The sequence below is a fragment of the Ambystoma mexicanum genome, chromosome 2q, assembly GCF_040938575.1.
Source record: "Ambystoma mexicanum isolate Mex_15411 chromosome 2q, UKY_AmexF1_1, whole genome shotgun sequence".
Classification (NCBI taxonomy): Eukaryota; Metazoa; Chordata; class Amphibia; order Caudata; family Ambystomatidae; genus Ambystoma; species Ambystoma mexicanum.
The window spans coordinates 1,325,786,925-1,325,813,763 of NC_090924.1; the positions used below are offsets into that span (position 1 = coordinate 1,325,786,925).

Genomic DNA, 26,839 nt, shown 5'->3' on the forward strand with positions numbered 1-26,839 from the left:
ACGAGATCCTCCGGTCTTGCTGCGTCCTCTGTAGGCTTCCTGCGAAGAGGAGCGGGCCGCTTGGCGGTACGACGAGGAACCGCCGCCGAATCCTTTGTAGGCACCTTGCTTGCCTCCAGAGTTCTGAAAGGACGGCCGTCGTCGTTGAAGAACAGCCAAGCCCGAGCCGTCTCTGTGTCCGCCTTGATGGCCTGCAGTGACTCGTCCACTGTCTTGCCGAACAGGCTGTTCCCGTCGAAGGGCTGTTAGGCAGAAACCTGTGCAGTTCCCTTGGGGAACACTGCAAAAGATTTAAGACTACAGGTAGAGCAGTAAACCCCTTTGGTAGCAGTCTGCACCACCCAGATTTACCTGGTAGCTGTGGCTGAGCAGTCAGACTTCTCTCAAGAAGAGTTAGGCAGTATGCAAAGTATACACAATATGTACCAAAACACAATAGCACAAGCAAACACTGACCAGAGCTTGGTTTCAAAAGTATATAGTTATTTATTTAAAATACACATAAGGTAAAAAACACTCTAGCAAAATATAGTAAAAACACTTCAAACACAGTTATAATGAAAGTAGATTCAATCCTTTCTCCTATCTAGACAACTCTAGGTTAACACCACTTAATTAAAACAGAGGTGAGTGCTTAACGTTAGATGACACTCTAGTAGTTTCCAAGAAAGGGAGAGAAAAAAACAGAAATAGGTTAGACACACCACTCTAAGGTCCAGAACACTTGCAATAGGCTTTAAAGAAGACTAAAGTCACAGGTGAGCAAAAGTCACTAGGCAGGGCCCACTCTTAGAGTAGCCGGAGCGAAAATGTGCCCAAGATCACACTGTTAGTTAGAGATTCAAAGTCCTGCAAAGAGTCAAAAAGAGTTTAGAGTGGCTCGGAAAGTTTAGCCGAAGTGTCCCAGGCACTCCCAGGTTCGAAAGCCGGGGACTAAATCTACCCCGTACAGTCGGTAGCAAGGGAAGCCAGGCGGAACACAGTACCTTAAGCGGAAAGGATCCTCCAGCGGGGGCAGTTGTTCCAGGCAGTGGCAGCAGGGCTCGACGTCGGCCAGGGGAGAAGAAGTTCTCGCTGAAGCGCAGAAGAAGAGGGTCGTTGCACTGCCCGGGAAGAAACCAGCCGCGGAGTCCTCCGGTTAAAGGGTTGGTACCGACTTTCGCGGTATGGGGGTAAAGTGTGGTATTCCGGTTGCCGGGGTGCTTGGCACAGGCAAGGCGGCCACGAGATACCTCAAAGAACGGAAAGAAGGCGAAAACTGGTTGTCCCCACCAGTCAAGGGAAGGAGCCACTCCGTTAAGAGTTCTCCTCGGTCGTCGGGAAAAAGTGGTGAGACGGTTCAGCAGGGCTCCACCGGGTGGTGTCGTCGAAGCAGGTCGGCTCAGCTCTTCCCTCGTCGGATTCTTGGTCCTGTGGCGACTTCCGAAGTCCCAGTCCCCAAAGCCCTGCTTTTATGCAGCAAGCCCCCATTCATCCAGCCTAGCTGTCACTCAAACATGCTAAGTGGTGAGCCGGGCGGCTCACCACTTGGGCCAATCAGGACGGAGTGCGACTTGAGTTACCAAGGTAACTCAGTCCAGGGTGCCTAAATCCCCCTCCACCCCTCCTAAGTACCCCAGACAGAGTGGCACCACTTTGGAGGGCTTCTGTGGAGAAGCCCGCCAAAAGTGGAACAAAGGGCTCCACTTTGGGTCAGAGTTACAGAGGCGAACACCAACGCCATTTTAGGATCAAGTTTTGGCAAAAAGTCCCAACCGGAGTTATAAAAATAAATATATAAACCGGCGGTATGTTTAAGGCTACCGTAAATAAATAATTAAATGTGTTAGCCTAAAACAATGGGAAATCCCATAGGGAAATATTCGCGGTCGAATATAAAAAGTAGTTTCCACTGCCACCAGCCAAAACTCGATCAGGGGGGACGGAGACGTGCCCCCTCGACTAACAGACCCTGGGGCAATCGAATTGCCCCAGCCAGTACGTCCACAATATGATGGTTTGTACTGGTTCTGTTCAGGATTCAAGACTAGTAAAGTCTTTGGTGACTTTACATGCCCTGGGAGACAGTAGTCAGTCCCAGGGTATGGAGTCTATGTTGGGGAGTCCCTAGGACACCCCTGGGTCACGGCACAGAGGGTGCTGTGTGACCCACATCACAAAAATACATGAGGCCCCATGGAGTAAAAGACCCCATAGCCCATTCAACACAAGGTTTAACCAAGAAAACACACTTCAACATGTCCAAGAGTGAGGGTAAAAGAGTCTCACTCTTGGCAGGAGAAAAAAATTAAACCCCAGAAATCCAGCAAAGCTGCTGGGGGACTCACTAGGTAGGGAAATTCAGCCTAAACAGAGAATTCTCCCTAACACTCGCCCCCCCCAGACTAAGGGACAGGAGGATTTAATCCACTCCTGGATGAACCTCATACCTCTAGTCGATGATATACATCCTAGAGAGTCCATCAGCATTTTGATGGTGACACCTTGACCTATGTGCAATGGAGAACTCAAAGGTTTTCTTTTGCAAGCTAACGGACCTACAGACCCTTTGAGGAACATCAGTCTTTTTGTTATAGGGGATCTGGTTGACCAGTCCCTCAGAAGTTGGTACAACTTCTGAACCTATGTTAGGCTTTTTCAAGGGGTCCTTATAAAGGATTCCCTTAGATCTAGAGGGGCCTCCAAGGTTCCTCACCACCTCTCTTGTGGGAGCAGGTTGGGTCTTAGGCCTCTTGGTTGGAGGGGTTGGGGTTAGGCAATGTACCTGCTTCCCCTTCCTCTTAGATCTACCCTTACCTATTTTAGGAGTTTCCCCCCTAATATTAGGATTTGAGTTGGGGTCTTCAGTAGAAGGTCCAACAGTCTGAAGGTTTTTGGCCTTTGACTTTTCCTTTCTGGTTTTCCACCAGCACTGAGAATTACCAGTTCTCTCAGGTCCAGATAGGGGCCTAGTTGGTCTATCCACCTCTTCCTCAGAAGCAGGGGGAGTCAGAGACTCTGAGACTAGGGGAACAATGATGGAGCTTGGTTGGGGCTCCCATGTTCCTAGCATACTATCCTGAAAGGTGCCTGGGTCAGAGGTCAACTTACTAAACCCAGGGCTTGTAGTGGGGTTCTCAGTAGAGGGTCCCACAGGCTTAGAAGGGTCCTTCAAGGTAGCCTTTCTAGCCAATTTGGTTAAGTTCTGCTTCTCCATACTGGGAGGCCTGGGGGTATGTGACACTACTCCTAGAGTTCTTAGGTCATTCCCTAACAGGACCTTCCCAGGTACCTCAGCCTGAACACTGACAGGGATCCTTACTGTCATGTTGTTACATTGAATGAGGGCTGGTAGAATAGGAACCATTTGGACAGGGCCTCCAGACATCTTAGTGGGACCTTTGGGTGCTTTGGCCACATCTTCAGGTTGAAAGAAGCTTTCATCCACTACTGTTCTGCTGGCCCCAGTGTCTCTCCTGGCAGGAGTATCCTGGCCATTGACAAGAACACTGTCCACATAATACACCTTAGAGTTAACAGGTAGGGAGTTATACACAACCCTATTCTGGGGACTAACCAGACCCATAGGCTCTAAGTTTACAGTTGCTTGAAGACCCAAGGGTTCTTCAGCAAAGAGTTCAAAGTGGGCACTAGCCATCTGTACTTCATCCTCAGGAGTGAAGGCTAAGGAGACTGTGCTGATCCCTGCAGGTTTACCCTTGCACTTGGGATCTCCTTTGATATGGTCAGTACCCTGACAGACATAGCATTGTCCAAATGCTCTCTGGAAGGGTGGCTTGTTCTGACCTCCTTCTGGCTTGTGGCCAGAAGGTACAGTAGCCTGACTAGGTTTCCCATGTGGCTTACCCTGGTTATTTTGTGGTTTGGGGCCCTCTTTGGGATAGGAATTATTAGAATTCTCTTTGGAGTCCTTTTTAGACTGTTTCTCCCCATCCTTCTTCTGAGTTACCCCAGAATCTTTGTGAGTGGCCCTGTTGGCAACCCACAAGTCAGCAGCCTTAGCTAGTTTCCGGGAATCCAATTCCCTGGAATCAGCCAAGTGTTGTCTGAGCTCAGGAGAGCAGGCATCATAAATAGTCTCCAACATAAACAAGTTCTTCATACCTTCATAAGTGTTCACCTTGTAACCCTTAATCCATCCCTCTAAGTTTTTCAAACATTCATTCACCCAGGTAGCCCAAGGGGTACCATCATGCTTTTTGAGGCTCCTAAACCTCTTAAGATACTGGGAAGGGGTCTTCCCAAACCTAGCTATCAAAGCTAGTTTCACACATTCATAGTCCTTCCTATCCTCCTCCCCCATCTCCATTACCACATCAGTTGCAACAGGGGGAAGCCTAGAGAACAACCAGGTGAGTAAGTCATTTCCTGTGATGTTCTGGAGCCCATGATTATATTCAAACAGAGACAACCAATCCAACACATCCAACTTAGGCTCATACATACCAACCAATTCTTTAGGCATCCGGGGTCTTTTAGGACTGGAACTTCTAGAGGAGCCAGAGAGAGAAACATTCTCAACAGATAATTTCTTCATTTCTAAGTCATACTTGAGCTCCATTTCCCTTAGCCTTAGTTCTTTGTCAGTTTGAGCATTAAGTTTCTTATACTCCAATTCTAGCTTCATTTTCTCCAGTTCAAAGTACTGAGGACTAAATGTGGGACCTGGTAAAGGTCCAGTAGGTACAGCAGGTAGAGCAGGCAGAGGCCTAGGGGGGACAGTTACAACATCCTCACCCTCCTCTTCTGACTCTTCCTCAGAAACATCAACATTTTGCTCCATGTTAACTTCAATACTGTCATCTACAGTTGCTGGAGTGGTAGGTTCCTCTGAACCCTCACCCAGACTTTGGTTAGCTAACAATCTTTCAATCAGCTCCATTTTCTTGCCCTTAGTCAGGAGATCCTTATGTTTACAGAGCACTCTTAAACAATCAGCAGTTTTGGCTGGAAGGGACTCTTGACTATAGCTTTCTATAACTGACATGTTAGAGTTTTTACTTTTTCAGTGCTAAGCTTTGTGGTTAGTTGCACTAAGGTATCTAAAGCACAATAAAATGTATACTCAATACAAATCCCACCGCTGTACACCAGTGTTAGGCAGAAACCTGTGCAGTTCCCTTGGGGAACACTGCAAAAGATTTAAGACTACAGGTAGAGCAGTAAACCCCTTTGGTAGCAGTCTGCACCACCCAGATTTACCTGGTAGCTGTGGCTGAGCAGTCAGACTTCTCTCAAGAAGAGTTAGGCAGTATGCAAAGTATACACAATATGTACCAAAACACAATAGCACAAGCAAACACTGACCAGAGCTTGGTTTCAAAAGTATATAGTTATTTATTTAAAATACACATAAGGTAAAAAACACTCTAGCAAAATATAGTAAAAACACTTCAAACACAGTTATAATGAAAGTAGATTCAATCCTTTCTCCTATCTAGACAACTCTAGGTTAACACCACTTAATTAAAACAGAGGTGAGTGCTTAACGTTAGATGACACTCTAGTAGTTTCCAAGAAAGGGAGAGAAAAAAACAGAAATAGGTTAGACACACCACTCTAAGGTCCAGAACACTTGCAATAGGCTTTAAAGAAGACTAAAGTCACAGGTGAGCAAAAGTCACTAGGCAGGGCCCACTCTTAGAGTAGCCGGAGCGAAAATGTGCCCAAGATCACACTGTTAGTTAGAGATTCAAAGTCCTGCAAAGAGTCAAAAAGAGTTTAGAGTGGCTCGGAAAGTTTAGCCGAAGTGTCCCAGGCACTCCCAGGTTCGAAAGCCGGGGACTAAATCTACCCCGTACAGTCGGTAGCAAGGGAAGCCAGGCGGAACACAGTACCTTAAGCGGAAAGGATCCTCCAGCGGGGGCAGTTGTTCCAGGCAGTGGCAGCAGGGCTCGACGTCGGCCAGGGGAGAAGAAGTTCTCGCTGAAGCGCAGAAGAAGAGGGTCGTTGCACTGCCCGGGAAGAAACCAGCCGCGGAGTCCTCCGGTTAAAGGGTTGGTACCGACTTTCGCGGTATGGGGGTAAAGTGTGGTATTCCGGTTGCCGGGGTGCTTGGCACAGGCAAGGCGGCCACGAGATACCTCAAAGAACGGAAAGAAGGCGAAAACTGGTTGTCCCCACCAGTCAAGGGAAGGAGCCACTCCGTTAAGAGTTCTCCTCGGTCGTCGGGAAAAAGTGGTGAGACGGTTCAGCAGGGCTCCACCGGGTGGTGTCGTCGAAGCAGGTCGGCTCAGCTCTTCCCTCGTCGGATTCTTGGTCCTGTGGCGACTTCCGAAGTCCCAGTCCCCAAAGCCCTGCTTTTATGCAGCAAGCCCCCATTCATCCAGCCTAGCTGTCACTCAAACATGCTAAGTGGTGAGCCGGGCGGCTCACCACTTGGGCCAATCAGGACGGAGTGCGACTTGAGTTACCAAGGTAACTCAGTCCAGGGTGCCTAAATCCCCCTCCACCCCTCCTAAGTACCCCAGACAGAGTGGCACCACTTTGGAGGGCTTCTGTGGAGAAGCCCGCCAAAAGTGGAACAAAGGGCTCCACTTTGGGTCAGAGTTACAGAGGCGAACACCAACGCCATTTTAGGATCAAGTTTTGGCAAAAAGTCCCAACCGGAGTTATAAAAATAAATATATAAACCGGCGGTATGTTTAAGGCTACCGTAAATAAATAATTAAATGTGTTAGCCTAAAACAATGGGAAATCCCATAGGGAAATATTCGCGGTCGAATATAAAAAGTAGTTTCCACTGCCACCAGCCAAAACTCGATCAGGGGGGACGGAGACGTGCCCCCTCGACTAACAGACCCTGGGGCAATCGAATTGCCCCAGCCAGTACGTCCACAATATGATGGTTTGTACTGGTTCTGTTCAGGATTCAAGACTAGTAAAGTCTTTGGTGACTTTACATGCCCTGGGAGACAGTAGTCAGTCCCAGGGTATGGAGTCTATGTTGGGGAGTCCCTAGGACACCCCTGGGTCACGGCACAGAGGGTGCTGTGTGACCCACATCACAAAAATACATGAGGCCCCATGGAGTAAAAGACCCCATAGCCCATTCAACACAAGGTTTAACCAAGAAAACACACTTCAACATGTCCAAGAGTGAGGGTAAAAGAGTCTCACTCTTGGCAGGAGAAAAAAATTAAACCCCAGAAATCCAGCAAAGCTGCTGGGGGACTCACTAGGTAGGGAAATTCAGCCTAAACAGAGAATTCTCCCTAACAAGGGCATGTCCAGAACTCTGGTCTGCACGTCCTGGCGGAAGTCGGTTGCCTTGAGCCAGACGCGCCGACTAAGGCAAATGCTGTTGCCCATCTGGCGAAAGCCAGTGTTAGCGATGTCCGTGGCCACCATAATGGCGTGGTCTGAAACCACCTCACCTTCCTGTACGATTTCCAGGGCCTCAGCCTTCTTGTCGTCCGGGAGGAAGTCCAGCAGGGGAGCGATCTTAAACCACAGCTCCCTGTCGTAACGTGCCACAATCGCGAGGGCATTGGCCGCTTTAATAGTCATCGCCGCCGACGAGATGACCCGACGTCCCATGGCGTCCAGTTTCTTCCCCTCGCCATCCGGCGGGGAAGTTGAAGTTGAAGCCGTCGCCCCCGCTGCTTTCTTCTTGGCCGCCGCGGAGACAACCGAATCCGGGGATGGCTGTGCCCTAAGGCATATGGGGGCGGAGTCCGGGACACGGTACTTCTTCTCATACCGGTCCCTCATAGCAGGAGCCGTGGACGGGTTCTTCAGGAGCACCAGCCCCTCATCCCAGATGTCGTCCAGTAATGGAACTGAGAGGACAGTCTTCCTCTTGGCCTCCCGCCATTGGTAGAGGAAACCTTCCTTCTTCTGCTCTTCGGGGCAGAGCTGGAAGAGCTCAGATGCCCTGGCGATCATGGCGTGGAAGGAGCCAATTTCATCAGGCGGGGAGGCCCGAGCGGGTGGAGATGGAAGGTCCACTCCGTTGTCACCACAGTCGTCATCCATCGTCGCGGTCTCCGTTCCCGTCTCATCCCTCGGAAGAGGGGAAGGAGGTGAAGGCTCTGAAGGCTGTGAAGGCTGTAAAGGCTGTAAAGGCTGGAAAGGGGAGGGGGATGATTTCTCCTCCGCTTGCTTGGTGGGCTTCCCGACGGTCCAGGCTCTGCTGGATCGTCCGCTGGGGGTAAGGGCAACCTTGTCCTTATCTCCATACACAAGGCCTGAATAGCCATCAAGATTGCTCCCGAGTTGTCTTGTGGCATAGGCACCGGTTGCGACGGGAGCGACGGTTGGGGAGTAGGATCTTCTGCGTCCCCTCCACGGCCTGCGGTTCCTCGTCAGCACTGCTGTCGCTTTCGTCTGCCTCGTCGGGATCCCTCCCGTAGGACCGGACCTCCTCGAACCTCTTGTTCAGGATCTTTGTGACGCCAGCCAGTTCCTCTTCAGAGGTGGTATCTGTGTACGTAATGGCCACCAAAGCCCCCCCTTTCTCCTCCTGGGGTTTCACGGGGGTCTTATCGATGGGCTGAAAAGAGGATTCCCTCTGCGGTGGCAGGGAAACCCTAGGCCAATAGGTTGTCTCCACTGGGGTAGCCACCGCAGGCTTCGCCAGGGCCGCCACGACTCCCTCGATCGAGGCCTTAGCCGGGTGAATCAGGGCCTTCACGACTTTGGGCACGCCTGAGGCCTTCACCTTGGGGGGAGGGGCCCCGCCTCGCTCCCCCTCGGCTGTCTCCATCAGGATCGATCGGGACTTCTCCCGAAGCTTACCCTGGTTCTCCGATTTCCTCTTCCCCGAGCCAAAGCGTTGGCTCGTGGTTGATGGCGTCGGTGATAATGCGTCCTGCCTGGCAGCCGAGGAGCCTGACCGATCAGCGCTCCCGGTGCTTTGCCTTTTGTTGGGCCGTCACCGGAGCGGCCTCAAAGGTCTTAGAAGACCGCTCAGACTTCTTCTCACCTGCTGCTGGGCTCTTCCCCTCCAGCCAGTTGGTGAGTCGGATACGCCGATCCTTCAAAGTCCGTTCGGACATGTTCTTGCAAAACGCACAGTCCTTCTCCACGTGCGTTTTGTCTTCGTGAAGGCAGTAGAGGCATCAAGAATGCTCATCCTCCTTGAAGAAATTTTGCAATCCGCATCCAGGGCAGCTCCTGAAAAGCTTGGATCCGGGCGTCGCGTTTCCTTTGTCCTGGGCCAGGTCCACGCGGGGTAGGCCTCAAAGATCTTCCAGAATCCTCCAAGAAGCGAAACTCGACGAAAACTTCACCTTTGAGGGGCATAGAAAATTCAAAACGGGTCCCTGTTGATCGGAAGTAGAAACGGTGGAGCTTGAGGCTCGATTGACCGAAAAAATGAGATTAAACTCTTTGAAAAATCGCAAAACACAGTAAAAGCTTGAGAGCTATAGCACGAGGACTCCCAACACTGGAACGTCTGGTAAAAATCTGAAGATGGCTCCCAGAGGAGGAGCTTAGGTAGAGGGCAGTCATTGGATGGGGGCAGGCTGACCCAGAGACCAGTGATTGTTTACTAGCAGAAATACAGTTCAGAAACGAAACTGATTTTTTCTTTACCGAGGATTCCCAGCCCGACGACAGGGAATATTCATGAGCATGTGAATCCATGCCAGACACCATGCTGAAGAATGTAGATTACTCATTTATAGCTTAAATGATGACTCTGTACATGTTCTGCTGTCTAAGGAATATAAGCTCTACCTATACCAGATAGGCCCAAATGCCTGCACATTTTATTAAACTAAATAACCTCATCTCACTTATTTGATTTCTCCTACCCTGCTCCACTTCTTGCTCTTCTCAATTGTACATCCTAGACTATTCCTTACATTTCATCAACCATCCTCATTTTTCACGACTGAAGCATATAAAAACATTTGCATTCTACTTCATTTAAATGGTGGTTTTGGCCTTCATCTGAAGAGTTGACGGCATGCAAACACATTTTTTCATTCTGAAGCATTTGCTATGGTGGTTGCTCAACTTCACTTTCGGATCCATTTCAAAACTGAGGAGTTTGTCCTGGCTGCACATTACTACCTTTCAGAGAAGTCATCTTTTACAGGGGAGTCCAGGTTAAAGTGCAAGACGAGTAGTCTGGTTATGATAAAATGCAAACATTCAAACCAGGCTTCTTCATCTGCAGCCACCCCTTACAAATGCTTTGTCAGTTGGTATTCACCTACTACTTTCTATCAGAATAGTTTTAAAAACGCACTTCTTCAGATTGGTTTTCCCCCAACATGGCTTATCTTGCATTGCAGAATGATCGGGTTCTCCATTTTCATTTAGGTTATTTTTTTTAAATCACTTGATAACTGTGATGGCTCAGTTTTCACTCCCCCACCATGATCTTTTAAACGTTATGGTATTTTTGTCTCTTACGTTCTATAAGGCACTCTCCTAAGAAAATGTCTGAGGAGGATAGCTCAGGGGCAACATGCACGCCTTGGAAGCAAGATAGCACGGAGCAACACACGTTCAATCCCCGGGTCCGCGCTTAGAAACTTCTGGGTATTAAGCGCGTTATAAATAACCTATCATATCATGGATATCAAAGTTCCCTACCCATACGAAATGGTCTCCAGTGAGGGGCACATCATTCATCTCATAATATTCAATCTCAATGCTGTTATTGGAAGACTAGTGGCAAAAGAAGGAAACAAACACTGATGCTTTCAGTTTAAACAAGGCTCAAACGAACACGCTGATTTTGCATAATTTAGTACCATCCTAAGCAATGTTAGTTCAAAAGTTGCAACAGAAGCCTGTATCAAGGATGCAGACTGGTGTACCAAAAGTCAGAAAGCTTTATCTGACAAATTAACAATGCTACAAACCAAAATAGAGACTAAAAAGACTAGCCTGGCCATCAGCTCTAATACTGTTCCCCCATCGGGAACCATTACCCCACCCCCATATCCCCTGCCCTGACCCGCTTCTTCTTCACCTCAGTCAAACCGAAAGAAGTGGAAAATATTATCTTAGCCCTTAAACCATCAAGATGCCAGGGAGACCTCTGCCCTGCCCCAGTCATCAAGGAAGGAGCTAAAGACTTCGCCCCATTCATCGATGCTGTGATTAATTCCTCCGTCCCCAACAACCTCAAGGAGGCTTGGGTTATGTCCCTCCTAAAAAAATTAACCTAGACCCCAGCATACCGACCAATTATAGGCCCATCATCACAGTCCCCTTCCTCTTAAACATTCTGGATAGAGTGGCCTACATCCAAATTCAAAAACACCTGGAGGATAACAACCTTCTAGGTCTTCGCCAATCCAGGTTCAGACCTAGACATGGCACGGAAAAGGCCCTTCTGGACTTAAAAATCCAGATGGATAAAGACAAAGGCAAGTTGGCCATCCTATTACTACTGGATCTCTCTGCCGTGTTCGATCTTCTCGATCACCAGATACTCACAGAACACCTGACCTCTGCCGCTGCCTTCTCCTCCTCCAATTGGATACAATATTTTCTCTCAAACCGTACAACCAGTCTCTTTGCACCTTCAGCATTCGCGGAGCCAGACCCCATCTACTGCGTTGTACCTCAGGGCTTGTGATTGATTGATTTATTTATAGAGCGCTTTACACCAAGGCGCTGTACAATGGAACAACAGAATACAGTATATTCTATTATATTCATAATATATTATATTATATTCAGAATAAGTATATATGCAGGGGCTGTTCCAATGCTTTCGGAGTAGGTGGCCGTCGTCGCTCCCGAGGCGACACGCAGGCCCTGAAGCAAGAGAGAACCAGCAAGAAAGTCGGAGGGGGAGGGGCAGGGGGGAGGCTGGAAAGCCCTTGCACCCCAGTGGGATACAGAACGGATGAGTGTATGGAAAAGATAGTGGATGGAAAGGATGGAGTGGTTAGAGCGGATGGAGCAGTTAGAGCGGAGGGAACGGACGGAGTGGAGGGAGTGGATGGAGCGGTTAGAGCATATGGAACGGATGGAATGGATGAAAAGATGGAACGGATGGAAAAGGTGGATGGTGCAGATGGAAAGGAGAGTGAATGGAGTGGATGGAAAGAACAGAGTTGGTGGATTGGATGGAGTGGGTATATCTCTGTATCTCCTATTTATGCTATATATATGCTTTGTACCTGTATCCCATGTTATCTGTATAACAGGTCTACCCTATCCATCCTGTCGCTTTATATACGTGTGCCGCCATGTATGGCCCCTGTCCTGCTCTCGTGCTTGGTCGCAGGCGCTTTGCTCATACCCACCATATCACACTACTACGCTTACTCTCTCCTATACACCACCATTCAACCAGAACACAGCTACGCTATGACACATTCGGCCTAGCTGTTCTCATACTCAAATGACCCCACGAACACCTCATCATGTTAATAAAACACAGCTAGCTGCGCCCATTCCGGCTAGCTTAGGGGTCTCCTCAGGCCTAACAGAGCCAGAACTCAGTCTCGGTGTCCACCCTCCAGACTGAACACATCCAACTGATTTCCTCAGCGCCACACCTACCGCTAAGAAGCAGCTATCATGCAATAACCACACCAGCTGCACACATATTCGGTGCGCCCAAGCACCATACGACTCTCTCTCTCTCTCTCCCTCTCTCTCTCTCTACTGACATGAACTCTGGTTCCCGAGGGCGTTCAACCTACCAGCGCTTTCAGGTCATACCAATGATACATAAGGCGCTATATAAATGCCAAGTAACATAACATATGCAGCATAATAAGGAGTGCATTCCTTGAATGGAGCTAAAAAGCAGGTCACAATTTGATTGGCTGGTTCAGGAGTTACATGACCCCTTACCAAGTAGTGAGTAACCCATCAGAATGCTTCACATGAGAGGAAATGTATCGGTGGGTGCAGATTCTAAAGCCACATATGACCTTCATCCGGATAATTTTATATTTTTACCTTGTACAGTAGCATGATGTAAGGAATAAAAGTTAATTACAAACAAATAATATTTGCATTTAAATAACATCCACTCAGACTAATTTAGTCATGCAAATGCAGGCAGTTGGAAAGTGTAAAAGGCTTAATCAGGTGAAAAACACATATAAAATAACATCAGATACAAACTTCATCAGAGTATTATCTATGCAGCCCACCAAGACTGCCAGTTACCTGATCCTCTAGAAGTCTAACTCTTTTCTTAAGGAAGGAGTTCTCCTTTTCACATTCCTTAAGTCGTTTTTTGATGTCTTCGTATGCTGTGACAAGTGCAAAGTGTGACGCAACAGACTCATCGCCTGAAAATGAAGAAATGGGAGCCTCCTTTTTTCTCCAGGTGTGATCTGCTTTCTCACGGTCCAAAATAAAGAAGTCATCATCCAGCTCCATGACAACTGTTGTAAAAAGAAAGACATGCTTAAAAAGAGAAACTATGTTTACCATGTCCGTAACTTTAAAATAAAACACTAACCAAACATGGATTCAGTCATAAAGTAGCAAAATGATCCATTCACCTACTGCCCTAAACAGCGTTGAAGATAACAGTACTTTAAATACTAAAAGGAAAAGTTGCTTTAAAAAAATGAATCGGCTTAATGAGGCAATCCATAACTCAAGGATAAAGGTCCAGAGCACACGTCAAGTCAAAGAATCATGGACTTTGAAAAGACTTCTAATGTGTTAAAAAAATATATATTTAAAAAACGACCCCCCCCCCCTTAACGAAGAATGATGCGTTTAGTTTTCTGCATTGTTCATTCTCCTTCATTTTAAACCTTGATTGGCACACAGCACCGTCAGTGCAGTGGCACAGGGGTGTCTTTCAGACTCCCCAAGGTTTAAATACCTTCTCTGGGACAGACTACTGTCTCCCAGAGCATGTAAAGTTAAATTGACTTTACTAGTCTCTTTAAATATACAAACCCAGCACACACTATCTTCCCATAGAGTGCTGAAGGGCTTGCCTAGAATCCCCTGAGTCGAAACACTCATGTAACAGTCAAATGTTACCCATTTCTACTTGAAATGGCTGGTGGTAGTGGTTTAACAAACTACCATGATTTTTCCCGACCGCAAACACCAGTAGCTAAAAATCGGATCAGCCATGTTTTCCAATATGGCGCCCAAGACCCATCTGTAAAAACAGACTCTGGTCGACTTTTTTTGCTGTTTCTTTTAGAAAAGGTCCTTCTTGTGTTTAACTCTGCGCGCCAAACCAGGTTTGGTCCCTTTGTTCGTTGGCCTTTGGTGGGCTTCAGTGCTGAAGCCCTCCTCTGGCGCTTCAGTGTCTGGGGTGGACAGGATGTGAGGGAGGTGCCCGAAACTCCCTGTGCTTAGTCTCCTAGGAAACATGGATGCACTCTGTCGTGATTGGCCGGCTGGCTGTCTGGCAAGGACAGCCACCCTGCTGTGTGAGCGACAGCCAGGCTGCAATGAATGGGGGAAAACTGTTTAAAAGCAGGCCTCTAGGACTTGGAAAGCAACGACTACTGGAACAAAAGAACCAAAGACTAGCTGAAGGAAGATGACTGCTGCAACTCCTGGTCCACCGGTGAAGCCCTGCTGCAGGTCCCAATTGCCTGAAACTTTATCGACAGAGAAGCCCTTCAAGATGAACTTCTTCCCTTGACTTTGGTGGGAACAACCAACTCGTAAGCCGCCTGGACACCGTCCCCATACTGGTCAAATTTTCTTCAGAGTGCTGTTGAAAACCGGAAAGCCAGTGGGAAGGATACCAGTTTGTGGTCTTTGAGGCACTCACACCTTAGACCAACGTTTTGCCAAGTTTGTGGCCTCTTCCCTGGGCAGTGCCGGAACATCCCAACGTCTTCCTTCTTGTCCCCACGACTGAAGCTCAGGAACAGCGAGATCTGCAGGAACTGCCAGGAACAACTGCCTCAGCTACATCTCTTCTTCATTTTAAAGGTGCTGTGCAAGTGCGGTTTAGAACTCTGTTCGGCCGCGGTGAAAGTTTGTGAAACTTTCCAGACTTTGAAGGCTTGTCCTTCCCTAAACCAGCATCTAACTTTTCGTCTGACCAACTACTTCTAAAAAACCGTGGCAAAGACTTAAACGTTTACTACCAGAACTGTGCTATCCTATCCAAGACTGTGAAACATTGACATTGGCCCAGGCCTATTGAATTGAATTGCTGGTTGTAGTGAACTGAAACTATTTGCCCTACCTCTGAACGTATTTGTGCTGTTGATTCTTAGAACCTTGTCTTTTTACCCCTTTTTAAAGTAACTGAAGTACCATTTTGCTCCCACTTCTCCCCTGAACTTGTTCAGAAACTGATTGGTTGTGTATTAGATTGTGGGGCTAGTGGAATGTTTTCCAACTGACTGTGTAAATAAATGTATATTCTTTTACCAAGAAACCTTGAGTGTTTGTTTGAATCACTGTGAATGCAAGTCTTTTTTTTTTTTATTATTAGTTGTTTTGGTCGCGAATCAAATCGAGACCTTTCAACTTTAAGAAACATACCACATATACAAGAATTTACAACAATTTACAAAAAGAAGAAAATAAATGGTATGTGAATAAAAAGATTAAATCTCTGCATATAAAAGAATAAAAAACATCACTCATTTCGAGATTTCAGCAGTAGACATCACAGATTACAGTATACAAAATAATCAACATCTTGACACTGTATACATCGGGACTTTTAGCTCATGCAAATAATTAACCACTGCATATCTTAGGCCTTTCTATTAGTATGGCATAATAAGTCCCATAGGTTTTGTGGGGTCAGGACCTGTTGGTCCAAAAATAAAGGCTTAAAGTGAGCACAGCGGATTGATAATAATTCATGACATTCTGTACACAAGTGCTGAAGGGTTTCTACTTGTTGTTCACAGAATCAGCAGGGTAAATGGGTGTTAACATTGCCCCGCCGATTCAATACATCATTGGTCAACCACAGATTTAACCTAAATCTCATAAAGCCATTCCAGTGGCTAGAGCTGGGGGACCTCACCATATAGTCAGCCACTGTATTATAACACTTTAATGCAAATGGGAAGGCCTCAAAATGTTTGTAGTTGACACAGGCAAGGCGTGTATAGATCCTGTCAGCTTCCCAGACTTTTGATCTTGCTTTGTCTGGATTTTCTAATAGTAGAGTTCGATCTATCTGGGCTTTTTCTAAAATCGATTGGATTTTTTGACGCCAAGCTTTCGGAAAAGTATCCATGGAGCTTAATAGATATATGGATATGATGTTAATGATCCCTGTTGTGGCTTGATTTAGAAGGCATTTGCGATATTAAGCGCATAAGTTCCATTTATAGATTGCATATAGGGAAATTAAACCCAACTCATATCTTACAGGCGGTAGTGGTTGCGAGGTTGGTGGATGTAAAACTTGCCTCCAAAATCAACCTTCCCTGATGGCCCAATAAGTATAACATATCGGGTCTCAGCGGCATACAAAAGAACAGGCACCACTTTTTGTTTAAAGTCAGTAAGGATCGGTAGAAGAGAGAATTTGAGTATCTCGCTTTGATGATCTTGGCTTGCGAGATACACATTTGAAGTTTATGAAGCCCTTGTTTGTTGTACTGATCAAAGGCACATAGGTTGGAAATGACCATACCTAAGTATACATAAACATTAGTAACAGTAATCTTGCTACTTTGAAGAGGCCAATGAAGCTGTGTTGAACTTTGTTTCCTAGTGCCAAATTGGACGACGTTTGTCTTGGCAATGTTGATTGTTATGCCATTTGCTTTGGTATACGTATCTAGAGCACCTAGTAACTGACGCAGGCCTTTAGGGGTGTGCGACAATAAGACCATGTCGTCAGCGTACAGAAGCCATTGAATCTGAACTCCCAGAATTCTCGGAGCGTCAGATATCAATTTACTAAAACTTCGATGGATGTCGGAAACAAAGAAATTAAATAGGGCTGAGGCTAGTAAACAGCCTTGTTTCAGGCCTCTGGCGGTTCTAATGGGAGGAGTTCATAAACCACCATTGGTAAGTCTAACCTGGATTGAGGTATTGGTGCATAACTGGATTATCCATTTCAAAATATGCCATGGACAATTAACATCAGCCAGTTTCTTATATAGAAGTTCTCTTGGCACCGCATCAAACGCCATTTGAAAGTCAATGAAGGCGAGATACAGGGCTGTTTTCTTTGATAGGCTCTCTGTATAAGGATTGATAGAGTAACAATGTTTACACCAGTGTCTATGCCTTGCAGAAATCCTGTTTGCAAAGGATCTCGCAGGTTACTGTCCTGTAACCAGGTGTTACATTTTCTTAAAAGTAGTCTGGCGAATAATTTACCCGGAGAGTCCAACAGTGCTATTGGCCGATATGATCTAGGATTCTCGTGATTGCCTTTCTTAAATATCGGGAGAATAATGGATTTTTTCCATGACTCGGGAATAAAGACAGATATCAACACATGATTGAAAATACGATAAAGAATGCCTGCCCATTCATCGATATGCATCTTTAGCATTGCATTATGCAGCCCATCTGGACCTACTGCACGAGAAGAGCTCAGTTTCGTGATGCAATGTTTAATGTCATCAATATCAAACATGAATTTCCCTGATGCTGCGCATAAATGGAGATCTAATTGCATGTCAGAGAAGGGAGAGAGATATAATTTCTGAAAATACATCTGCCATATTTCAGAGGAAATCGAGTTTATTTGGGCTACATGTTGCGGTATGTCAGTTGTACGATTAAGCAGTGCCCAGATATCAGCTGTAGATTTTGATACCAATTATTTGAGCATAGACATCCCCTCCATTTCATACAATTTTGCTCTTCTTATTCTGAGCCATTTCTTATAACTTTGCTTAGCTGATTTGTAAATATCCGATTTCTTGTCTTAGATCAGATTTTCAATATTTTATTTCCAAATCATGGGCGTGTGTGCGCCGTTGTATGATGAGCCCATTGCTACTAATAACTCGAGTAAACAGCTTTATGGCAGTTGTATAATCTTTAACCAAAAGATTGCTCTGATACATGTTCTTAAGATTATAATCTAGAGTTCTTAATTTCTCTTTATCCCAAGACAATCTATTTCTCCCATTGTTCACAACAGCACCAGTTACATTCATATTCGACCATTGCATCACCCGAGTATAACCAATCTGAAATGAAAGTTTAAGTTTGTGATGATCGCTTAAATCTGTCTGGATAATTTCCAATTTTTGAACCGAGTGAAAAGTTTTGGCATTGACATAAATATAATCAATTATGGCATGCTGGGCACCTCTTTGCCAGGTGGACTGGGCGGGGCAGTCCCCCCTCACATTTCCATTTAACATCAGGAAATTACGCTGAGCCATGATTGAGGACCATTTCATTTCATCATCCGTTAAGGCAACATCCCCCTCTGAGATAAGATGTAAACTGAGATCACCCAAGATTAAAATATGTTTTAAAGCGGTCTCAATGGTCAGTGCATCTAATATTTCCACAAATTGTTTGAAAAAGTCTTCTGATGTTAGTGTATTGCTGCACCAGTAGATGCTAACAATTGCTATTGTTTGATGGATGCTAGATAGTTTTACCACCTGAAATGATAAAGAGGGGGACCTGCACATGGTCGCTTCTAGACCACAGTCCTTTTTCACTGCTAGTATAAGCCCACCTTTGGGTCTACCATGAGCACCTTTTTCTGCGGGGGTGAACAGTATGGTGTGTGAGTCCCAAATTGGTGGCAAGACAAGCCATGTTTCCTGAAGGGCAACAATGTCACTGTCAAAAAGGTCCCCATTTGTTATGGAATTGAGGTGAGTGTGTCCCTGTGTGTTCCAAGAAATCAGACTCAAGATCTTAGTATCAAGGCATAGTTATGCAGATTTGGTCTGATCCGTTAATTCTTGGTAAGGGGAACTATTGGAAGCTGATGTGAATATACGTGGCATATGGCCCTGTAGTGTTGCGGGACCGGGCTTCGTTTCTTGTGATAGAGTGAATCCTAGGTCAAACAACACCATTCTGGCCTGCCACAAGATCTCAGCTACCAATGAAGATCGGATATGTATGTGAGCTACAGACAGATCAGTGTGGTTTATAAACTCAATTCGGTCGATGTCCAATGATGAAATAGCTGAAAGAGCAGGGATTTCTGCACAGATGTTAAGGATGCTGGACCGATTCAAATCATAGGATTTAAATGGTGCATCTCGACATTTGATTATGAAACAATGGTGAGATAGGTCTTGTTTTACCTTGGTCTGTGTAGGTTGGTCTCTTGACGGCATTGGTAGCCGACCCAGGGAACGAGCCCTCTTGTCCTGGTAAGCAGCAGTGGTTACCTGAGGCCCCTGCATTAGTGGCTTAAGCGAGGGAAACTCTTTTTCTGTCAGTTTAGATGGGTTAATCTCATTTGATTGGTGAATAAAGGCTTCAATGGAGGCCTTGATTTATTCCTGTAGCTCTTGTCGAGACACTGGAGTCAGATCAGGGACAGGAACGGGAACCTGAGGTGGATGCATAGGCTTCATCTGGAGATTAGGACTGGTATTGCGTATCAAATATGCCTCGACTGAGGCTCTAATTTGATCCTGAAAATTTTTCGTAAGAGAGTCCTCTCTTGGGGAGACAGGAGCCACTCAGCTCTGGGTTAGGTCACCATGAGACTGTAGGACTTGTCTAATGTCATTTTGTAAACATTGGATCCCGGCTTGCCCACCCGCGGTTATTGGATGCAAGGAATCACAATCTTCCTGTCTTACTATTTGTAAGGCCTTGTATGGTTGAAGCTTCAGATATGAATCAATGGATTTCTGTGTCTGAATCGCCATCAATATGGGGGCGCTCTGGGCACCAACAATTGGATGAGTCGAAGACTCAGTCAACACTGTTGCAGTGACAATTGGGGGGACCAAAGGGGTTGCTTCTGGGCTTTTAAACTGGGAGCCTCGCTGTTCATTACTACACTCAGCCAGCTGTACTAGGTCATCCAATGGTTTGTGTGGGACAGCCATCGCAACCATTGGGGTCACCTCAGGATTCTGAGTGCCGAAATTGGCTATAGAAATGTTCATCTGATCGATTGATGAGTCCACAAGATTTTTCCGTTTTTTTCCCACTGTTGTTTTCGGGGCAGGCGTTTTAAGTTTAACGGATTGTACTTTTCTTCTTTTTGGTGGGCCGTGAGGTGGTGGATTTAGCAGAGGTCTTGTAAAAAACCTCAAACAATTTTTTCGAGGTGGATGTGCAGGAGGGCTGATTTTCCTTGAGGCTAATGACAGGCACAGGAACATCCCTGTGACCATTTGACACTGACACACGGACAGGCACGGACACGGGAACATCCGTGTTACCAATTGATATTGCAATTGCGACAGATTCAGTGCCCTCAGATGTCTTAGTAATGCTGTCAAGGATGTTAGGTCTCTCCAAATGTAATAAGAGGTTGATCTGTCGCCAGCACAGTGGGCAAATTAGATTGAATAGGTGGCAGACCAGCATGAGAGATGGAAATGATGTCATACGTTTGTGTACAGACTGCTTGTGTTGACTTGGGACTTAATAGTTCTTGAGGCTCCAGAGATGGATTGGGTCGTGTTGCCATTTTTAAGTACAGGGAGTGTAATTGTTCAAGACAGGTAGTCTGTTTTGAGATTTTTAGATCCAAACCCTTGTATAGTTTGGCCACAGCTAGCAAGGCCGTATTCATTGCTGCCAGCGTATTGTTCAGGGCTGGTGCCTCTGGAAAGGAGTATCTCCCTCTATGGATGGGGTTCAGAAAGAAATCGGATACTCGAGTACCCTGATCAAAACGTGGTTGCCTCGGGGTGGGTGCTATGAAAGAGACTGCTTCCTCAATTGATTCGGGGGGAGGAATAGAGCATGTTACAGGGGAGGCGATAGGTTCTACTACTGATGTATTACTGTGGGGCAGCACAGGTGACAAGAGTTTCGCCATTTGTACCAAATTGGCTATTAAGACCTCGTTCTAACTGGGTTAAGTCACTGGTGTTTGAGCACACATAAAACTTCTTCGGAACACTCCTCAATCCAATCCGATTAGAGAGGTTCATGAATTCAATATGCTCCTCCTCTATTTCTCCAATCATGGTCAGATGTGTGTGAGCTTGTCTCAATTTGTGTTGGGCCAGAACAGAACACAGGATAGGTTGAGGCCTGGTGTCCCCCGGGAGAAGAGCTGTAACAGGCCGTAGGTCACCAGCAGAACAGGCTATTATCAGCGTATTATCAGTAGGGGCACCATGCAGGCTGGCTTCGCAAGATGGAATATCGGAGGCTGCTGAGTGCATGAGGTCGGGGATTAAAGGGCCAGACGGCTGATCTATAACTTCGGGCTCCATAGAAACAGATTGAATCGCAGGGGGCGAGAGGCCAGATTGACCCGCCTCCTCAGATGAAAACCCCTCACTTGGACATAGTCTGATGTCATCAGAGACTGAATGTGAACGCTGAGTGGTGGCACGCCCAACACTTAATAGTAGACTTGTGAGTCGGGGTTGGAGAAGAGCTTTTCTCATGACATTTTCAAGCCCTGACTCAATCAGTTTTGTTCTAGTCTCTAGGATAGGTGGCATGTTGGTGGTCAAAGTATAAGGAATCATGCAATTAAAAACCAAATACAGAAATAAGTTAGTTGGGAAAGTGTAAAGATTTAAGCTAAAAGGTAAACGGTATAAAGTAAAAGGTAAATAAGTAAGTAATACCTAAGACCGCATCCTGACGACCCGCAAACAGCAAACAGTACTTCTAGTACTTGCCGAGTGTGCGCGCGGGTGCGCTGTGACGTGATGTAATGTAGGGCTGCAGGGCGGGATTTTTGGGGGGCGTGGCTAGTGTGGATGGAAGTCCTTTAGGGAGACACAAAAAGGATGAAAAACGTATGAGTACAAACCATGAAGAGTAGGGGGTGACACACAATCACAGCGTTTGTTGACAAGTATGCACAACGTGAGCACTGGCTGAGGGTGCACAACGTGCTTCGAGTACAGTCACCTTTGTCAATTTCTGAGGTCCAGGCCAGGCGAGTGCTGCACGAAAAGACGTCCTCCGGTTGGAAATGCGATGCCACGGATACGGCAGCTGCTCAAAGGAAAGTCCAAAAAGATGCAAAGCGCTCCACCTCCAAATCTCAAAACGTGATTGCAAGTCCTTTGTGTAACCTCTTGTACTGCTCACTTTACTCTTGAGATAAGTCTGGCTGCTCAGCCACTGCTACAACATTACTGTGTAGTACAGGCTTGTACCAAAGGTGAAATTGTACTGAGTCTTAATTGTGTGTAGTGTTCCCAAAGGGTACTGCATGTGATTCTGCCTAACAGGGCTTGCAGAATCCCCTCCCATAGTCAAGTACTTTTCAGTCTGCTCGAGAATAATTTCGTTAGTACTTGACCGTCTGGGTGAGTGTCATATTTCTGTTCATGTTTATTCTGCAATATTTGTATTACACTTTTCACTGCTGTCCTTTAGGTGGCAGCAGTGCAAATAAATAAATTGAAATCTCAATAAAACGAAAGTAGTTTTGGTCCATGTCTTTTTGTTTGCATAGTGCCGGTGGAAGAGACAGGAAAACTGTCACAAACATTGCCACACTGACAGTAGGCCGTCTTCAGTCCAAACCGAACATTAAGGGGGTAATTCATAGAATCCAGCGCACAAGTGGCGCACGCGGCTGGCGCACAGTGTGCGCGTGCGAATCCCTGCGCCAGCCGCGTGCGCTAAAATCCATTTCCGCGCACAGCGTATTCATGGATTCCAGCCACCAAAACCAGCCGTGGCGCACAGAGGCGCAGCGACCCTGCAGCAGCGCCAGTTACGCCCCCAAGAACGCCTCTCGCGCAGGGAAAAGCCATCAATATACCCAATCCAGCGCAAAGGGCTGCGCTAACCCTGTACCAGCACAGCAAGCGGGCTACGTGTATCACTGGGGAGCGCAGGAAGTACCTCACGCGATTGGCCCCGTGCGAGCAGGGTACGCGTATTTCAGGGGTGCGCGGGAAGTTCCACACGCGATTTCATCATGGTACGTGTATTTATGGGGTGCCCGGGAATTACCACACACGAATGGGCCCGTGCGAGCAGGGTAGCGTATCTCAGGGGTGCGCGGGAAGTTCCACACGCGATTCCATCAGGGTACGTGTATGTCGGGGTGCGCGTGAAGTTCCACACGCGAAATCAGCAGGGTACGTGTATTCCAGGGGTGCACGGGAAGTCCCACACGCGATTCCATCAGGGTACGTGTATTACAGGGGTGCGCAGGAATTTCCACACGCGACCGGGCCCGTGCGAGCAGGTTACGCGTATCTCAGGGGTGCGCGTGAAGTTCCACACGCGATATCAGCAGGGTACGTGTATTTCAGGGTGCAGGGGAAGTTACACACGCGATTTCCGCAGGGTACGTGTATATCAGGGGTGCGCGGGAATTTCCACACGCGATTGGGCCCGTGCGAGCAGGGTACGCGTATCTCAGGGGTGCGCGGGAAGTTCCACATGCGATTCCATCAGGGTACGTGTATTTCAGGGTGCGGGGGAAGTTCCACACGCGAAATCAGCAGGGTACGTGTTTTCCAGGGGTGCGCGGGAAGTCCCACACGCGATTCCATCAGGATACGTGTATTACAGGGGTGCGCGGGAATTTCCACACGCGACTGGGCCCGTGCGAGCAGGGTACGCGTATCTCAGGGGTGCGTGGGAAGTTCCACACGCGATTCCATCAGGGTACGTGTATTTCGGGGTGCGCGTAAAGTTCCACACGCGATATCAGCAGGGTACGTGTATTTCAGGGTGCAGGGGAAGTTACACACGCGATTCCAGCAGGGTACGTGTATTTCAGGGGTGCGCTTGAAGTTCAACACGCGATATCAGCAGGGTACGTGTATTTCAGGGTGCAGGGGAAGTTACACACACAATTACAGCAGGGTACGTGTATTTCAGGGGTGCGCGTGAATTTCCACACGCGATTCCATCAGGGTACGTGTATTACAGGGGTGCGCGGGGAGCACCACACGTGAATTGCACGTGTGGGTCCTCCCAGGTGTTCCCTCTACACCCTCCACGGCCCCTGCAGGTGGCTCACACCACAGGGGCCTACCCTGCACATGTCCTGCAGGCACACCATCCACCATGGCCATGACCCACATGTCAACTTGCACTACTGCCCACCAACGGATGTCCCTCTGCACCCCCAGTCACCAGGGGCACCCTCCACCAGGCCCCACCCATGTCTCCCACCACCCCCACCCCCCAGCAGTGCAGGGGCACCCACCACCAGGCCCCCACCCATGTCTCCCACCACCCCCACCCCCCAGCCACCAGGGGCAGCCTCCACCAGGCCCCCACCCATGTCTCCCAGCACCCCCACCCCCAGCACTGTGGGGCACCTGCCAGCAGGCCCCCACCCATGTCCAACTCATGTTCCCCACCACCCCCACCCCCCAGCACCGTGGGGCACCTGCCAGCAGGCCCCCACCCATGTCCAACTCATGTTCCCCACCACCCCCACCCCCCAGCCACCAGGGGCAGCCTCCACCAGGCCCCCACCCATGTCTCCCACCACCCCCACCCCCCCAGTCACCAGGGGCAGCCTCCCCCAGGCCCCCACCCATGTCTCCCACCACCCCCACCCCCCAGCAGTGCAGGGGCAGCCTCCACCAGACCCCCACCCATGTCTCACACAACCCCCCACCCCCCAGCAGTGCAGGGGCCGCCTCCACCAGTCCCCCACTCATATCTTCCACCACCCCCACCCCCCAGCAGCAGCCTCCACCAGGCCCCCACCCATGTCTCCCACCACCCCCACCCCCCAGCACTGTGGGTCACCTGCCAGCAGGCCCCCACCCATGTCCAACCATGTTCCCCACCACCCCCACCCCCAGCACTGTGGGGCACCTGCCAGCAGGCCCCACCCATGTCTCCCACCACCCCCACCCCCCAGCCACCAGGGGCAGCCTCCACCGGGCCCCCACCCATGTCTCCCACCACCCCCACCCCCCAACAGTGCAGGGGCAGCCTCCACCAGGCCCCCACCCATGTCTCCCACCACCCCCACCCCCCAGCAGTGCAGGGGCAGCCTCCACCAGGCCCCCACCCATGTCTCCCACCACCCCGACCCCCCAGTCACCAGGGGCTGCCTCCAGCAGGCCCCCACCCATGTCTCCCACCACCCCCACCCCCCAGCAGTGCAGGGGCACCCACCACCAGGCCCCCACCCATGTCTCCCACCACCCCCAGCCACCAGGGGCAGCCTCCACCAGGCCCCCACCCATGTCTCCCTGCACCCCCACCCCCCAGCAGTGCAGGGGCAGCCTCCACCAGGCCCCCACTCATGTCTCCCACCACCCCAATACCCAGCCACCAGGGGCAGCCTCCACCAGGTCCCCACTCATGTCTCCCATCACCCCCACCCCCCAGCAGTGCAGGGGCAGCCTCCACCAGGCCCCCACTCATGTCTCCCACCACCCCCACCCCCCAGCAGTGCAGGGGCAGCCTCCACCAGGCCCCCACTCATGTCTCCCATCGCCCCCACCCCCCAGCCACCAGGGGCAGCCTCCACCAGGCCCCCACTCATGTCTCCCTGCACCCCCACCCCCCAGCAGTGCAGGGGCAGCCTCCACCAGGCTCCCACTCATATCCAACTCATGTCTCCCATCACCCCCACCCCCAGCAGTGCAGGGGCAGCCTCCACCAGGCCCCCACTCATGTCTCCCACGACCCCAATACCCAGCCACCAGGGGCAGCCTCCACCAGGTCCCCACTCATGTCTCCCATCACCCCCACCCCCCAGCAGTGCAGGGACAGCCTCCACCAGGCCCCCACCCATTTCTGCCACCACCCCCACACCCCAGCAGTGCAGGGGCAGCCTCCACCAGGCCCCCCACTCATGTCTCCCATCACCCCCACCCCCCAGCCACCAGGGGCAGCCTCCACCAGGCCCCCACTCATGTCTCCCTGCACCCCCACACCCCAGCAGTGCAGGGGCAGCCTCCACCAGGCCCCCACTCATGTCTCCCTGCACCCCCACACCCGAGGAGTGCAGGGGCAGCCTCCACCAGGCCCCCATCCATGTCTCCCACCACCCCCACCCCCCAGCAGTGCAGGAGCAGCCTCCACCAGGCCCCCACTCATGTATCCCATCACCCCCACCCCCCAGCAGTGCAGGGGCAGCCTCCACCAGGCCCCCACCCATGTCTACCACCACCCCATACCCCAGCAGTGCAGGGGCAGCCTCCACCAGGCCCCCACTCATGTCTCCCATCACCCCCACCCCCCAGCCACCAGGGGCAGCCTCCACCAGGCCCCCACTCATGTCTCCCTGCACCCCCACCCCCGAGCAGTGCAGGGGCAGCCTCCACCAGTCCCCCACTCATATCTCCCACCACCCCCACCCCCCAGCCACCAGGGGCAGCCTCCACCAGGCCCCCACCCATGTCTCCCACCACCCCCACCCCCCAGTCACGAGGGGCAGCCTCCACCAGGCCCCCACCCATGTCTCCCACCACCCCCACCCCCCAGCAGTGCAGGGGCAGCCTCCAACAGGCCCCCACCCATGTCTCCCACCACCCCCACCCCCCAGCACTGTGGGGCACCTGCCAGCAGGCCCCTACCCATGTGCAACTCATGTTCCCCAGCCAACATGTCATCACAATCTAGATCCCTGGTCCCTATGGTCAGCCTCCAAATGCAAAACACCCACCCGAGTATTGCATCCACCCACTCATAATTTGCAATTACATCACAGAACACCAATTGCAAGTTCCGAAACAAACACATTTCCCTCACATACACCCAATGGGTGTCAGTGAATCTCAAAACACATATCATGAAATGCATGAAACCAATGAGATACCACACATTGAAGTTCACCAAAAATAATATGTATTAAAGGAAACATCAATAGAATAAAAAATGAAGAAACAGAAACGTGAATGTACAAAAATGAAAAGAA

General features: G+C 49.2%; 1 protein-coding gene across 5 annotated transcripts in view; it reads right to left on the minus strand.

Annotated features, from left to right (window-relative positions):
- The window catches only part of AZI2 (5-azacytidine induced 2), a 676,621-nt gene that overhangs the window by 512,575 nt on the left and 137,207 nt on the right, over positions 1–26,839 (minus strand). For all 5 annotated transcript variants that reach the window (XM_069648790.1, XM_069648785.1, XM_069648787.1 and 2 more), the window contains one exon: positions 13,099–13,319. In XM_069648790.1, the coding sequence (XP_069504891.1) occupies positions 13,099–13,314 (216 nt within the window). In that variant the 5' untranslated portion in view covers positions 13,315–13,319. The remainder of the gene's footprint in view (positions 1–13,098; positions 13,320–26,839) is intronic.